This window comes from Prosopis cineraria, unplaced genomic scaffold, assembly GCF_029017545.1.
Source record: "Prosopis cineraria cultivar Desert tree isolate PC_DT_omini unplaced genomic scaffold, ASM2901754v1 PC1850, whole genome shotgun sequence".
NCBI lineage: Eukaryota > Viridiplantae > Streptophyta > Magnoliopsida > Fabales > Fabaceae > Prosopis > Prosopis cineraria.
In genome coordinates, this window is record NW_026557175.1 from 10,574 (window position 1) to 27,069 (window position 16,496).

At 30.9% G+C, this 16,496-nt stretch overlaps 2 protein-coding genes across 2 annotated transcripts; one reads left to right on the plus strand and one right to left on the minus strand.

Annotated features, from left to right (window-relative positions):
• The first annotated feature begins 2,621 nt into the window (after window positions 1-2,621).
• On the plus strand, window positions 2,622-3,311 carry LOC129301019 (ferredoxin-like). The gene has a single exon (XM_054939599.1). It carries the CDS (start codon window positions 2,691-2,693, stop codon window positions 3,135-3,137), a length of 447 nt encoding a protein of 148 aa, XP_054795574.1. The 5' UTR covers window positions 2,622-2,690; the 3' UTR covers window positions 3,138-3,311.
• Window positions 3,312-4,254: 943 nt separating this feature from the next.
• LOC129301020 (ferrochelatase-2, chloroplastic-like) lies at window positions 4,255-9,872 on the minus strand. Its single transcript, XM_054939600.1, has 11 exons — window positions 9,721-9,872; window positions 9,443-9,627; window positions 8,485-8,812; window positions 8,218-8,361; window positions 7,551-7,652; window positions 6,965-7,068; window positions 6,738-6,864; window positions 5,959-6,111; window positions 5,288-5,388; window positions 4,978-5,179; window positions 4,255-4,849 (listed from the first exon to the last, which is right to left on the minus strand). Exons 2-11 carry the CDS (start codon window positions 9,547-9,549, stop codon window positions 4,625-4,627), a joined length of 1,593 nt encoding a protein of 530 aa, XP_054795575.1. The 5' UTR covers window positions 9,550-9,627; window positions 9,721-9,872; the 3' UTR covers window positions 4,255-4,624.
• Window positions 9,873-16,496: the final 6,624 nt, after the last annotated feature.

Below are 16,496 nucleotides of genomic sequence, written 5' to 3' on the forward strand. Positions count from 1 at the left end.
TAGAAAAAAATAAAAGAAGATATCATAATATTAAAAAATAATTAACTAATAATCACTATTTATTATTATAACAAACATAAAATAATGTTTGCGTTTTTATAACATATCTATAAAATAATCTCTTTTCATAAAATTTATAAACTATTTAAAAATAAATTATTTGTTTAATCTTAAATAAATGGGCCCTCAGTGTTGATTTTGATTCCCTTGAGCTTGTTGATCCCACAAAGAGTTGATGATGACTTTTTTTTTAATCATTCAATATCATAACTTAAATAATCCAAACTTGCTATGCCCGTGTGAGATTATTATTATCAATATTGGCCTCACAGAAACTTCAAGATGCCTTTGACATATTTATTTAAAATGATTGCAGAATGCATATCCTATAACTTGAACCCAAGACTCAATAATAAGCTAATTCAATTCCTTTAATCAATTTTGTGAAAAAATTGAATTATTATTTGAAAATCTCAACTAAAACTTGAAATTCAGAGCATTTTAATCTAATTTGGAATGCAAAGTTTTTTTTCTTTCATTCCAATATTTTAGGTCTTTGACCCAAATACAAATTTCCATTATAATGATTAACACCATAATGTTAATCATTCCATATCAAAATTGAACCCAAGAGGTCTGAGCCCTCACTTATGAGATTTAGCTAATATAATTTATTATTAATTTTATATTATTTTAGTCTTAAAGACCAACAAAACAAGTACACTTACATAAAAAAAAATCATCAATCTATATAACATGCATTGTGAATTATTTAGAAATAAAAGAAAATACTAACCCAAGAAAAAACGAAGCCAATTACTTTAGAACAAGTATTGGAAAATCATTCATTTATACTAACTAAGGTTAACACGATTGGTAGGTATTCTTGTTATTGAAATATTTGTTTGGGGTTTGAATATCAAATATCAGTCCTTATATATGCAACAATTTAATTGGGAGAGATCTATCATTTACTCAATATCTTTTGGGGGGGTAACTTTTATTGTTGGTGAAGTTTACTCCTTCCATCCCTAGAAAGAAATCATTCATTTGTGTTCTCCTAGTTTTGGGATTCGAGTTTGAAGCGCCATGCTCCTTAAGGATTTGCTAAGTGTGCCGAAGAAGTAAATCTTTGAGATGAGTAGTTAGATCAAATGATTGGATGAATTTTTAAGATTATTTACCACAATTTTCCTAGAGTACCAAAGTGAAGTAAGAAATTAAAAGTATGATGGAAGATGCTCTAGTTAAACTTTCATTATTGGTGTGTAAGAATGAGGAAAAGATAAAGTGAAAATAGTCTAGGAAAACCTAAATTATATTGACAAAGAGGGTCATGTTGGGAGAATTTGGAATGACATTAGGTGAAATTTTGAGTATTGAGTGAGGCAAGTTGAGTTAATTGTATTGATTGTGCATAATGTTGAGAGAATTTCAATTCATGCTCGTTATTTATTTATAAAAACTGAAAAAAAATCAAACTTTGGCACCAAAAGGAGCTAGTAACTATTTGCGTAGTTTGCTGATAGTGCACCTTATTGTGTAGAGAGGCATGGGTGAGTGCTCCGTTTACTTTCGCCAGCTCCCTAAACGCGGCGCTTCATTCAGTTTTGTCAAGGCCGGCTATCTGATGGGCTCATATCTTGTATAATTTATATTGGGCCTCGCCCAATTCCTCCCTCAAGCCCAGTGCACCAAAACCAGTCCAAACAATTTGGGAGTGGTTATAATTTCTAATGTCATCAAACATGAGATAGAATTTTGGGAGGATCGATATTATGATTATATTTATAACCAAAATTTGTTTTTCTAATGATAGGTAAGTATAACGTTAAAAAATTATACGAAATCCAAGAGGTGTAAAATTTTAAACGTGTTAATCCATTTTTCTATAAATTTTAAAAGTGTTTTTGTTTTGCAAAAATTAATCATTCATTATTAATTTTAACTTGAGACTAATACATTTAATCGACAAATTATAAAGGCATGATTGAAATAAAATAAATTAAAGGGCCAGATATCAAAAAGTTGGACAGAGAATAAGATCAAAGAGCTTAAACAATTAACTAGCGATTGAAATATGTTAAAAGTAATTTATAACTAAGATTAAAGAATGAGTACATGTTAAAAGGAAAATTAATCAAATTTGTCATGCGGAGTATTCAATCAAGTCATTACAAAAAAAAAATAATTCAAATTAATTTATTATAGATTATATGAGTATAAATTATTGAATGAATTTATGCATTGCACCGGGGTTTTTTCTTAGATTTGTATAATATTTTTTTTATATTTTATGCATGTGATGGTTTAAGAAACTATGTTTTAAATTAATTTAAAATTGAGAGAAATTAATTTTCTCTAACTTATAATATCATAAAACAATTTTTTTTCGAGGGTATAACGTTAGTAATTATATGAAATCCAATTGACGTGTAAGGAAAAATTGAACGGTGTACATTATTTCCACGAGAACCCAACCTCGGCCTTTGATTCTAATCATCTAAACCTGCGAAGTATTGCGGAATAACCGAGATAGATAACACGCTTCACAATATAATGCCACGTGGATTCACTCTGCGTCTCAGAGTTTTTCTCACATATACCCACACAGCCATCGGCCCATCGCAAAAACCATTATCTCTAGCAGCAGCTAGCAACACCAGCCTCCACAGCTCGTCCAGACCACAATGGCAACCTCCACCACCGGCGCCGTCGTAAACAGCTCCTTTCTCGGGAGACGCCCTACCACAAGCCTCTGGTCTGCACCTAAGCTTCAGGCCGTGTTTGGCGTTGGAACAAAGAGCAGCCGCCGTGGCATCCGAGGGCGCGTGACGTGCATGGCGGCGTTCAAAGTGAAGCTGCTAACGCCAGAAGGCCCAAAGGAATTCGAATGCCCTGATGACGTTTACATTCTGGACCAAGCCGAGGAGGCCGGAATCGATCTTCCGTTCTCGTGCAGAGCAGGTTCGTGCTCGTCGTGCGCCGGGAAGGTTGTGGAAGGTGAGTTAGACCAGTCCGATCAAAGCTTCCTGGACGATGACCAGATTGATGGAGGCTGGGTTCTTACTTGCGCGGCTTACCCTCGATCTGATGTTGTGATTGAGACCCACAAGGAGGAGGACCTCGTTGGTTAAGCATTGTTCATGTTTGTATGACTACGAATCATGAATGAATATATATATTGTATTGAAATGTTGTCTTGTTTTGTCGCTTTGATTAAGAATTTTCTTGTAGTTTAATTTCTCTCTCTGAGTGAGTCTGGATGATCAACAATTCATGTTATAATAAATCTGCTTTACTTGTTTTTATATGAGCTCATTTTTCACAGGATTATTGAGGAATTCCATCATTATACACACACATATATATATATATCATCCGGTGATTTCAATGATGTCACGATTAACTGTGAAATTTAACTTTGAATTATGGTTGAACGAAATTCAAAACTCTTGTATACATAAAGAATGCTATTATGTTAAGTTCGGATTTAAGGGAATTAGACTTGAACCAAATCCATATTTTATTATAATTTCTTTACAATTTTAAATCTCCTATATTCTAGTTATTTGAGGATTGAAATGTTGGCCATTCTAATCTTTTCATTCTCGTTCTATTTTCATTTCTTATTTTCCTTTTTTGTTGTCTTAAAATTTAAATTTTTTACATTATCCAAGTAAAAGATTTTAAATATAAGAATTTTAAATTTGAAATTTACTGATCCACACTCTGCCTCGAGTTTTTCTAGCTAGTACCCGCGGAGGATTGCTGCGAGTGCAATAAATATCTCGTGGGAAAAAGGCACGTTTCATGTAAGGCAATGAAGTGTATTGAATTGAACCTGTGTTAAACTTAATGACTAATGAGCCACGTTCATGTCAGATATATCTATTTCCTTCTGCAGTTTAACATGTTTTATATAAAAACTATTTCTATAATTGCTACATTCCCATGAAACTTGCCATTCGTTCTCGAGGTAGTAGAACTGAAATAGGAGTGTTTACAGTTCTGTAAACCAAACACAGCCCAGAGTTACTAATCCACGCAAAGGGGCTAGTTCTGGTCATTTTGATCATGCAATTTATTACCTGTGTCGACGTACCAAAGCTCCCCTACAAGGTTTCAACATTATCTTTTAATTTATCATAACATTTCAATCCACACATGAATTAAAACTGGCCAACCTCCTCTTTGTTCCTTTATGTTTTTTCATTAGTAATCATTTCAAGAATCAAAGAATGTGGAGGGAAAGAAGATTGAAGCATACAGCTTTACTTATTTAAACTATAAACCAATAAGTTAAATATTCATGGGGAATGGATACAGCAGCGTAGCGTCGACTAATAATTCCTATAGCAGCCGTGTAGGTTTCCCAAGTCACGAAACCCAAATGGCAATGCTTACAACAAAACTTAACTTTCTATAAACACAGGCATTTTGTTACAATTTTACTATACATTTCTCCTTTTCTCTTTCTTTTCCATCCACAAATAACGCTGTGCTTAAACTTGACTTGGTAAAATCAACACTTGATCTCCAAGTAGTGCATGATGGACAGAAGTGATGTTCATATACGAACAAAACCAGACTCCATTGCCTTTTAATGGCGAGGGGGGTTCGTTCACCGAAACAAGGGCAATATTCCCCACTGGTGCAGAAACCCCTCACCGGTAGTGACTTCTAGAAACAACAGAAGAAGCACGGCCAGCATCGCTGCTCTTCCATTCCATGTTTCAGCACTTTTTGTCCAGCCCCATTCCCAAACCATTACCGGTGGGGGAAGCTCCCGGCGTTGAGAGTCATATGCTGCCAATAACTCTTCCACACTTCCCAGTGGAACCAAAGACTGCCAAAGAAACCAGATTTTCAATTACATACAAGTATAATGCATGCATGCAACTCACAATTTGATAATGTCAAGATCATTCTACTTGATTGAAAAGATACATAGTAAAGGAGAAGTGAAATGGCTACCTGCCGCGCTTCAAGATTTGAAACTGCCATGGCACCAACATATGGGAGAGACTCAATTACAGCATCTGCCAAATCTGAAATGAAGGTGGGTTCACATCCTAGAGCAGGAACACGACCCCAGTTTTTTATACCAGATTCTAGAGCCAATTCTTTGTATTCGACATCAATTTCTTCTAGTGTTTCAATATGCTCACTGACAAAGCTGTGAATCAAGCACATAAATGACAGAACAGTATGAGATGAAGAAAGAAGCCAGAAAGTATAAAGATAGGAGCAAGGTAATATCACAAAAACGGAAGGCTAATATTACCTAATTGGCACAGCCAGCAGACTTTTCACTCCCTTCTTTCCAAGATCAATTATCGTCTCATCCGTATAAGGTTTCAACCATTCCACTGGTCCAACTCTACTCTGTAACAATGATTACACTAGAATCTCAGAGTCACAAATCATGCTTTGAGGGTAGGATGACAAAGCTAGGTCTACAAATAGACTACTCAGGAAAAGATAAAACAATCTACACCACCACTTTGACTTGGTTGAGAATTTAACGTTATGCAAGAAAGCTGCCCTGAGTAGTATTTGAAGGGTCCTGAGATTTTTCTCAAAAGGTAGTCAGGTAGACTACTCGCAAAGAGCTTTCCACATGTGACTAAATCATGCTAACAGCTAGAAAATAATGGCCCAAGATTGCTCATTCTGAAAATAGCTTTCAATTCGTGAGTCCAGTTGAGGACTACAAACTAGCAACATAAAGCATAACAAGAAACAATAAGTATTTAGATTAACTCTTTGCTCTCGAAATTTTAAACGCTAGCAAAATTCCCGTTCTTATAGTTAGAATTTCCATACCATATTTCATATATTTAGATAAATACAGGCCAGGAAGCATGCAACGTTTCATAGCATAAACCAATACTGCCTATTGGTTTATATGAAATAAGACCTACAAGAGATCGAATGACCCATGACCCAAGGTACCTGATACGCGAGGGTGTAGGAATTAGTTATGTTCCTTTTCTCTAGTTCTTCCATAATCAAATCCACACATTCCTCCATCTCTGCCTTGTATGGGTCACCAGCCTCTTCCACATATGCAAGTGGAACTCCATGCGCACTAAAGAATATCACCACCTGTTATCAGAATTTCAATTACTAAGGATAACAGGGATACAGGCAGACAATCAAATGACTCCCAAGCACAAGCACAAGCATAACAAGAATTCCTCAGGAAAAACTTACGACGACGAGTAAGGAAATAAGAGAACAACCATATTTTGTTGATAGGCACAATTTTTTCTCATAAAAAACCAACCAAAAGGTTAGCATATTGCATTTCAGAATATCTCGAACACCTCAAAAGGCCATGTTACAATTCGTACTGTTATCAGCTACCAGTGTCCAGTATGGCTGTTATGAGTTACTAGTACGGCTGTTATTTTAACCAGAAATAGACAAGGCATTTTAACTACATAAATTAGGATGTCATTATGTCAATAAAATATGAGAATGCTAACAGGAAAAAAATCACTATACCCAGACATAACTGAGATGTTGGCTACATAAATTATGCTGTCATTATTTCAGTAATATCAGAATGCTAACAGAAAATATAACACAGCTCACCCAGGCATAACTACGATGTTGACTACATAAATTACGCTGTCAATATTTCAACAAAATATGACAATGCTAACAGAAAAAATACCACAGAACATAGTCCTTTCATCTGAATCACTAAATCATAAAAGATACAGTACCTCCTTAGGGTTGTCAAAACTATTTAACTCGTTTTCAATCAAATTTGCCATGGCCTTTATGTATCCTTCACGCTGGTACCATGAAGGAATTACAGTGTGCTGCATGTTGACTAGATACTCATCCTCACTGAAGAATAGTTTAATATTTAATAATTTACAATTATAACAGAATGTCAGTCTATATCTTTGGTGTATCATGATGTGATAACAAATTTTCTAGTGGTTACCGGAATATACTCTCCAGAAGACGTAAGCTCGAACCGCTGGTTGATATTGAAAATTGTGGATAAAGTGGAAGAACAACAAGCTTTGTAATTCCATCCCTTTTAATCTACACAGTATATTTTGAAGGGGGGGAATACTATAATCAAACAGAAATGAAATCCCAAAAAGAAAAGTACAAATAAAATTGTGTTGGTTACTTTGGCAAAGTAGAATAGGACTTCATATTATTTTGAACTAGATTGAATCATTCTGAAAAATAATTAAGCATAGAACTCAGATATAAGGTATCAACAAAGGAATATCAATATGGCGAAAAGCAATAGCTGCATCAAAGCCATCAAAGTTTATATATACCTAATGTTCAACCAGTTAATATTTGAGTTAAAACTTAAGAGTATATCAAGCAACATGTGATGACATCATATGTAAAAAATTTTACGGGCTTTCCCTTTAAAAGATGAATCTTGCAGCAACAAGTTTTAACTTAGATATATAACAATAAAAAGGTAGAAGATTCAAAAGTAGCAAACATTCAATAAAATGTTGTTCAGTGTTTATTTTGTCATCTAAAATCAAGTTAACCAATACCTGTTCAATAGCTTCTTCAGTGAATGGATGCCAGTAACGCATGCCAACATAAACCTTTGCAGGAACATTTTTTGCCCAAAGAGATTTTCTCAACTCTTCAGCCTGCGGAAGATAGCATTAAACACGTAGATAATGTTCAATTTCATTGGTAAGGATTTGAACATCGTTCTCTCCACAGATTGGTTAAAAATTCAAAAGTTTACTTGAAATGGCAGGAAAGAATTAATTGAAATATAGATGAGATTACAAAAAAAAAAAAAAAAAAATTGAAAGTACACAAATCAACAATTTTAAATTTGTCATGAGAGAAGTGATTCAGCCTCAATAATAAATGCACGTAAGAAAGCTTAACTTCAACAGTGAGGAGCTTGGAGAATAAAAGTTCAAAGCTGACTTCTTTAGTAAGCTCTACAATTCTTCACCATCAACTATTGTGCTTGTGTATCACTTTATAAATTATTAATACTTTGAAAACTGAAGAAAGATCAACCACATACATTAGGCATATGAACAATCTTACCAACATATATAGTTCACTCATTGATAAACTGAAATTTCAAGTTCTCCAGACTCCAATGCAGCATTTGACAAGTTCAGAGTAAAGCAATAGTAATTACTAATTACTTTTACTAATTAAGATGAAAATCATGTTTTCTGAGTGCCATGCCTGTGCATCAGTTATACGTCTAAGAGGAGAGCCACCACCAATTGAAGCATAGCCTTCTTTGCTCTTTGGTGCTCTTAAAACAGACACAAATTGGGCCAACGGCTTTTGAAGGAAACCAAACAACCTTGGCAACCGTATAATATCCTACATAATAATGAATAAGAAATAGAAAATTTTAGATTAATATCAATTTAAAGAGGTTGAATATTATTTTATAAAAAAGGGAGTTCAGCCTAGATGTCTTGTGCATGAAAGATAGAATATTACTGGGTCAGCAAAAAGGTTGAACAAAAATGGCTGCACGTCTTCAAGAGTCTCTGGACCTCCAAGGTTTAGCAATAGTACACCAATCTTATCGTCGCCAACAAGAGGTGTACCAGAAACAGTTTGAGTTGTTGAAGTTGATAAAGCTCCCGCTGGCAACAAGTGCTTGTTGATTGATTGCTTGGAAAAAAAAGCTTGTGCGCCAGACCATCCATGAGAACATCTGGTCATTATGTAATTTTTTGAGGGGCTAGCGTTAATAGGAGCCTCCATATGGGCCCTAGAACAGCGATACATCTTTTGGGAAGTACGGATTGCCTGTGGCAACAACCTGTGGAAAAATGAATATTAAGACCTTGAGAATATTTTATTGATCTTGAGATTTGATAGTAAAATATTTGACATAGAAATTTACTAAATGAAGTTAAAAGAGTGCTTCTGGCGATAAGATTGAACCAAACTAGTGAAATACCAGGAACAATGAACTGAGGGGGTTATAACTAACAACACAAAAATATTGGGAAAAACAGGAAAGCAATAATAATTGAGCTTGAATGAATAGTGGGAAGCAAATCATCAATCTAATTTTCGAACAAAACTATAGCATTGAAGAAGACAGACAAAATCTTCTATAGAAATTGGCAGTAAATTGCATAGCATTGTAGTACAGAAAATCCGCCAATCGTCAACAACATTAATTCCAATAGAAAACGTGCAGCTTGACGGAGAAGCACTAAATCTCAGTAGTTAAAACATGAAAAAGCCAGCACTAACATTTCAAAATTAAGATCAGAAGATCCCGTCAGTTGGTAATAGTCAAAAGAATATACTCATTCCCTACAAAATACATGACAAGAACTAAGGAAATGACAACGCACAAACAAGTGGGAACCATCTAGCTTATGAATATAAAATTCCTAACTTCTTAATATAAATTTCCGGCGCCAAAAGGAATACTTACAGAGGAAACTTGCAATTACGAGAAGCATGAGTGAGGAATGGAGGAGGACGAAACGCATACGAGGAAGAAGAAGAGGAAGATGAAGGGGGATGGGTTGGAGAGTTCATAGCTTGAAATAACTTCGTGAATCAACGCAACCAAGCAGCAACACTGATGTTTCTTCGCTTACTGCTTTGTTTGAAGCCCTAAACCAGGGGGAAAAGTCTCGACAGGAAAATTAAATTCCAAACTAAAAAATAAATAACGAGAAAATTTTAGGAAAACAAGAAGAACTTCACCTAACACTGATGACTAGGAATTACAACGAGCTCCTACTGAGCAGAAGGTGAACTCTGAATGGAAGTTAGTAAAATTTAGTAGGACGTACGCTAAAAACAATTTCTTTCTCTCTGTTCGGTCTATTTTAAAAATCGTAGTTTGAGGCAATTGTAGAAATTTTAGCAAAAATCGAGATTCTTCAGAAACCCAAAGGAAATTTAGTGCAGGGTTGAGATTGAAAGCGACGGATCAGATTGAAATAAATATAGACCACCTCTTCCTGTTTGTTTATCTACTCTCACGTTTTTTTACCGCCTCCCATTTTTCAGGAATTTCCTTTTTTATCCATTTTGCATTATCCAAAATCATAGGAATTTTTCTACGGTCAGCTGGGAAAAGTCTTTTTCCTTATCAAAATTATAGGACTATAAAATAATTTTTGAAATGGAAGAAAATAACATGATGTTATTATTAAAACAACTTTATGGAGCACATGAGATGACAAATTCTAGAAAAAATATGTGCATTAGTAATAATATATCATTAAATGGTAAAGAATTATAAGTTTTTATTACAACTACTCACATTTTTATGTAATATGATATCAACATTATTTAAGTTTAGAGAAAATAGCAATCAATGACCTCTATATAAAATTTATATCAATTAAGAATCATTTGTTATCAAAACTCGAAAAAAAAAAACAAATCTGAATGGATTGTTGTTAATTTAAAATGAATTATTATAAAACCCGAATGAATACTTGTTGATAAAAGACTAATTTAAATTAACAAGTATCCATTTAAATTTTGACAATAACTAATCCTTAATTAATATAAATTTCATACAGAAGTTCTTAATTGTTATTTTTCTTTAAGTTTATGTAGTTAGCAACTTAGTATCACACTAAAATAGCCCTTTCTAACGTTAATGTAATTTTTTTTTTGAATACAAAATAAATAAAAGAACCAAAAATAGCTTGTAAGAAAACCTACTAAATAACCCTCTTATCATCATCCACTGCCTTCAAACAATAAGGCAGGGGTTGATTAAAAAATTAAAACTTACATAATATATTCAAAGCAAACTTGGCCAAAAAGTGAGTGCAAGACTTTGCCCTTTTAAATATAAGATTCAAAGATAAATTTTAGTCTCTATAGAAGAGAGAATGAGCCTGTATAATAATGTTTACATGTGGATGAAATTCCTAATTTTATGAGGAGAAGGTTCAGCACATCTACACAATCATTAATGAAATATTTAAAAAATATTTAGTTTACCAAAAATAATTTCAATGCATTTTTAGTTTTAAAATTATTTAAAAAAATTTAGTTATGTGAAATTATTTATGTAGTAATTTGTTTACATTTTAACTTCATAGATTGGGTTAAATGATATTTTAAATATAGATGCAAAAGAAATTTGATAAATTATGAATTTAATATAATAAGGATAAATTAATCAATATAACACATGTTTAATTTAGTTTAAATTTTATTGCTTCTAATATAATATTTTAAAAAAATATTTATCTAAATATTAGCATACTTAATTATTTAAAATTTGTTAGATTGGAGAGAGATTAGATAATGATGCGAGATGGTAAATTTAACTTTTTTATACAATTAAGTAAAAGTGTTAACAATTGAAGTAATATGTATGTTTGAAAACAAGAAAAAGTCTCTATTATTTATTTTGTTTAGAGTTAGTAAAAGTGCTACCCCAACTCTTATAGGTTTGTATTCATAAGCTCGGTTTGATAGTTTTTTTTAAAATTGACATTTTTAAGATCAACTCTTATTTAAATGATTCAAAGATTACTTCTAACAAGAAAATACTAGTGCACAATTAAAAAAAAAAAGCTCAAAGTTGGGGCCATTAGCCTGTTCTTCAAAAAAATTAAAATAAAATTCAACATTATGAAATTATAAATTAATTAAAGTATTTTAAAATTTAAAATAAATCAAACAAATCCAAATCCTTATAATATTTTAGAAAATAAATAAAACATATTTTCTAAATTTAAAATGAACATAAAAATCTTCATTAATCCAAATTTCCCTAGTCTTCATCTGAAAATAAAAGGTTGCGGTCCTCAAAAGCAAGTCTATTACTCTATTAGTTGACGATGCTGTCATCATTTGTGAGTGGCGCCATTATGTATAAAAGTGAAGTAAACTAATCTTATGTGCATGGTCTTATCAATCACTCCCTTTATTCTTACTAGTTTTTCATCATTTTAACCGTCTTCAGTATTAATGATAAGCTCAAAAAGGACTCAAGTTTTATAATATCTTTTTAATTAGCAAGCTACTTTGTTCATATAGGAAGGGAAAGAGATTATAGAGGCAATGGTCAAGTATCTAACATTAATGGGGCTAAAACCGAATTTACAGGTAATGACCTTTATAAATCCATCCCTCACTGTTAAGAAATCAGCATTTACCTCAATTATCCTCATCCCAATTTAGCTAAATTAAATGATTTACTCTCTAAGTTGTATGTTTCAATATTATTTTTTTAAAAAAAGCTTAGGAAGCCGCTCAAGCCCAAACTCATTTTTATAAGGCAGGTTTAAAAGTCTAATTACATAAAAAAATCTTAATTTTTAAGCCTGAACCTTTATAAAATTAAACAAATTTAAATGGATGATCAGTATTGTGTACTCTAATTTTTTACTCTATAAAAAAATTATAACTAATTATTTACCCAAACAACTGGAGTTTGACTTGCTCAAATTGTGAAAAGTTACATAAAGAAGTGTTTATTATAAATGTGTTATATTTTTAAAAACCATGGTAATAAACTATATGATGTATTCTAACATTGTTCTAATTTATATCAATAATGAATTAAACAAACTATAAAATCATAAAAACTTTATTATGAATTGTATGAATAAAATAGCAAAGTAACAGTTCGGCTTTTAATTAAAGATATCAAGAATTATTAATCATGTTGAGGGAGATATCACACATGACTATATTTCGAATAAAATTATCTTCAATAAAAAAAGATATATTGTACAATAAAAAAAATTCAAAAACTGGCATAAATTAAGTTGCAAGAAATGTTGAAATGAGGGAAGAATTTTTATTGTATTGTTGATCTAATTCTAACTTACAATCAGTATAGCGCCAGGATTAGGGACAATTTTTGGGATAAAAATAATGGGTTGAATTTCTTACAACCGTTTTATATGAGGCCTCTTATATTTTTAGGATAAATGTTGAACAATGATTGTAATTATGAACCAATTGTCGATTAGGATGAATTTCTTACAATCGTTTTATATGAGGCATCTTATATTTGCAGATTTGTAGTAGTGATTTAACAAGAAATATCTGCTCTCACTGAATTATTATTTGGCCTCCCATTAGCTTGTTTTCTAGACAGGACAAATATTGACACATGCATATTTTAAAGAATGCAGTATTTGCATTATATGCTATATAATTAAAATAATACTGTGAATTGCATTCCACCTTTTGCAAAATAACAAAACATAGGTCTACTGGCTTGCGTTCATTACAATTCATCCTATAATCAAATCTCAGCGTTTAAATTTTAGCATAAATATAATTATAACTCATTACATTTAAGTAAACAATGTAGTGAAAAAGAAAAGGCTAGGTGTTGAGATTTGATTAGAAAATTGATTTTAATGGAGCTAAGCTAATGATGAAGGGAGAAAGGAAAAACTTAAGCTTGAAGGGTTTGATTTACCAATTCTTCAATCAAACATTAACAATTGAGTAATTTTTCCCCACTTCGTTATTTTTTTTAAATATAACGAGTTCTATTTATACTTATAATTATCATATTCAAGTGTTTCAAATTTGATTGGAGGAAAGTCAATAGTAAAAGCATGATACATGTATATTGAACCATGCGTGGCACGAGAAGAGGAATTTTCTGAGGACATATTAAAAGCATGATTTTCTTTTCTTTTCTTTTCTTTTTTTTGCAAATCATGATTTTATTATATCATTTGTTGATTTTATTATAAAAAATTCAATATGAAAAGCATGATTCTATTATGCACACACATATTATTAAATTTTTTATGTAAATGATATTTAAAAGGGCCTTTCTAATTCTTTTATAGATTATATATTGAATTCATTATTATTATTTGTTCATGTTTTTATGATAATTTGATACTAACTTAGCCAACAATAACAACAATAATGAAACAATAAAATAAAATAAAAGATATGACACCATGCATACAAGAATAATTTGTGTTCTTATTAGTTGTGTATGATTTTATTATAAAATAAAGTGAACTCTCGTGTTATATAAAATGGGAAGAACATTCTGCGTTATTTATTATTCTAAATAATATAATTTATTATAAATTTTATAATTAATATTGATAATAATAAGATAAGTATATTCCTTTTTTTCGTTAATACTATATTCTGTCTTGAATAAACATTTTTTATTTTTATTTTCATAACTATAATTAACATGAATTCCCTATTGTGAGGATTTGAAACTATTCATGAACGTTTAAAGTTTTTTTTTTTTATTAGAAAGTTCATCTCAACAATAATTTAATACTTTGTCACTAAACTAATAATATCAATAATATGTTAGTATTTTTAATATCATTTGTGTCACATTGACATTCTTATAAAATATGACAATGTTGCAGACCGAACAAGGAAAAAAAAAACAGAGAGAGAGGGCTTGGAACTGTAATCACGCAAATTATAAAAATCAAATGTTAAGTTTTCCTTTCCAGAACTTTTAAGACATTGTTTGCCAATTATCCATGGAGGTTGTGTTGGGCTAAAAGAGGGGAAAGCACAACGCAACTGTCATTATTTGGGCTTGAAGTTATTAAATCTGGTCCAATGAAATGGGCCAGCCCAACTACCGTTATCTAATCGAGGAATAGAGGGAAATGATAAAAAGGACCAGTAGAAAATAATATTTATAGAAGAGGATTTTAAAAATAATTATTAAGAAATAACAAATATTAAAATATAAAATTAGCTCTAATCAATACCCTGTATTTTTTCTAAGAGTAAATTGGCCCAATGGCCTTAAAAATATATTAACAAAAAATTATAGAAGAAGTTTTAAAAATTTTGAAATGTGGTGGCCATATAATCAATTGGGATGAGATTTTTTCTTTTATCCCCAAAACAAATAAAAAAACTTGTGTAATAGAATAACAAAACTCCCATAACTAAATGGTTATAGTTGTAGCCCATTTACAATCATATATCCAATCTTTGAATACTTTTGAATACTTTACAATTAGCTTCGTGGGCATAATATATTTCAATTTTGAGGAGAAGGGGCATTTTTATCATTTTAATTTAACTAATATATTAATCCAGCCACATTGCTAAATATTTGAAATGTTAGATTGTTATCTTTGTTTGGTCATATTAAATGGGTTACATGTGCAAAAGTCCTTTTTCTCTAATCACATCTCATCACATTGAATTAAACTGTTAATTTACAAATAATGTTGAAAACCAAAGCAAATAAAAAATTCTCTTCTGCTTTGAAAATTCACAAGTTAAATATACAAGAAGTTCAGTGGCCCAAAAAAAAAAATACAAGAAGTTAAATATCATCACAAATTTCATAATTTCCCCAAGAATAAAAGAATAAGAAGAGGAAAAACAAGACCTGTGAAGATAATATGCATAAGCCCAAGGGGCCATGGCACGTTTTCACACACAAAATTCTGAGTAACATATGTTTTATAAATAGTTTTTTGTGCATAATAAAATGCTTCCAAAATCAAACAGGATAAAACATGTTTAATATAAAAAAATAAAATGCACCATATAACAATAAAAATGACGAAATATCAACAATCAAGGAGAATAACAAGTAAGGACTTTGTAAAATTTAATACCAAATAAAAAATTTAGTACTAAAACCTAGGAGAATGAATATTGAATTTGGGAACATTACTGTTGAAAAATTTTTAATTTGACACTAATATTCTTATAAGGTCTTTACTTGTCATTCTCCTTGTTATTACATACCTTTTTGATGCCAACAAATTAGGATAATTATGGTAAAATTTTTAAATAAATTTAATTAAAACTTTTAATTTCCAACTGTTCACCAATTAAGTACCACATGTTGAAATTAGCAGCTGAATTTTCTTATTATATATCAATTTTATTGAAGAAAATATCCTCATCAGATCTTTATAATTTTAAAATTTTATAGTTTACCGATTAAATTTTTATAAAAATTTAATTGACGAGTGAAATCTCTAATCTTTTGTTAGTTAATGAATAATTAATAACTATAGCTTGTTTATAAATGTATAATTAACTTATTTATTGTTAATTCATGAAACTATTCAGTGAAAAATCAAACAAAAATTATTTGAATATTTTAATTTATTTAAAATAAAGTATAAAATAAACGAAACAATATTGTTGAAATAAAATAAAAATTTAAAAACTTTAGGTTGAATATAACTAATAGATTCGATATCTGAAAAGGCATTGAAAATAAAAAATTTGAACTAAAATTAATTATAATTAATTAATCATGAAATATCAATATCATCTCAAATTTAACCAAGAATGCAATTTTAAAAAAGGAATAAAACCCTATTCAAGAGGTCTATAAATAAGAGGGTTTTGTGGTGGCAATGCACTTTAATAGTGTGAAAAATAATTTGCAATTAGTTTGAGTTAAGATGGTGAAGATTATAGACGTGCGGATAAGGGTGGTGACAAGAGAAAAAAAAAGATTTGATTTATCATTTCTAAAATTAAATATTAACAATTGAGTAATTGTTTTCCTC

Bases quoted from the DNA above. Each gene is read 5' to 3' on its own strand.
- LOC129301019 (XM_054939599.1), top strand. From the start codon at position 2,691: ATGGCAACCTCCACCACCGGCGCCGTCGTAAACAGCTCCTTTCTCGGG.
- LOC129301020 (XM_054939600.1), bottom strand. From the start codon at position 9,549: ATGAACTCTCCAACCCATCCCCCTTCATCTTCCTCTTCTTCTTCCTCG. The intron at 7,653-8,217 runs GCATGGCACTCA...TATCTTCCGCAG, and splicing joins GACGTATAACTGATGCACAG to GCTGAAGAGTTGAGAAAATC. The intron at 4,850-4,977 runs GTAGCCATTTCA...TTTCTTTGGCAG, and splicing joins CAAATCTTGAAGCGCGGCAG to TCTTTGGTTCCACTGGGAAG.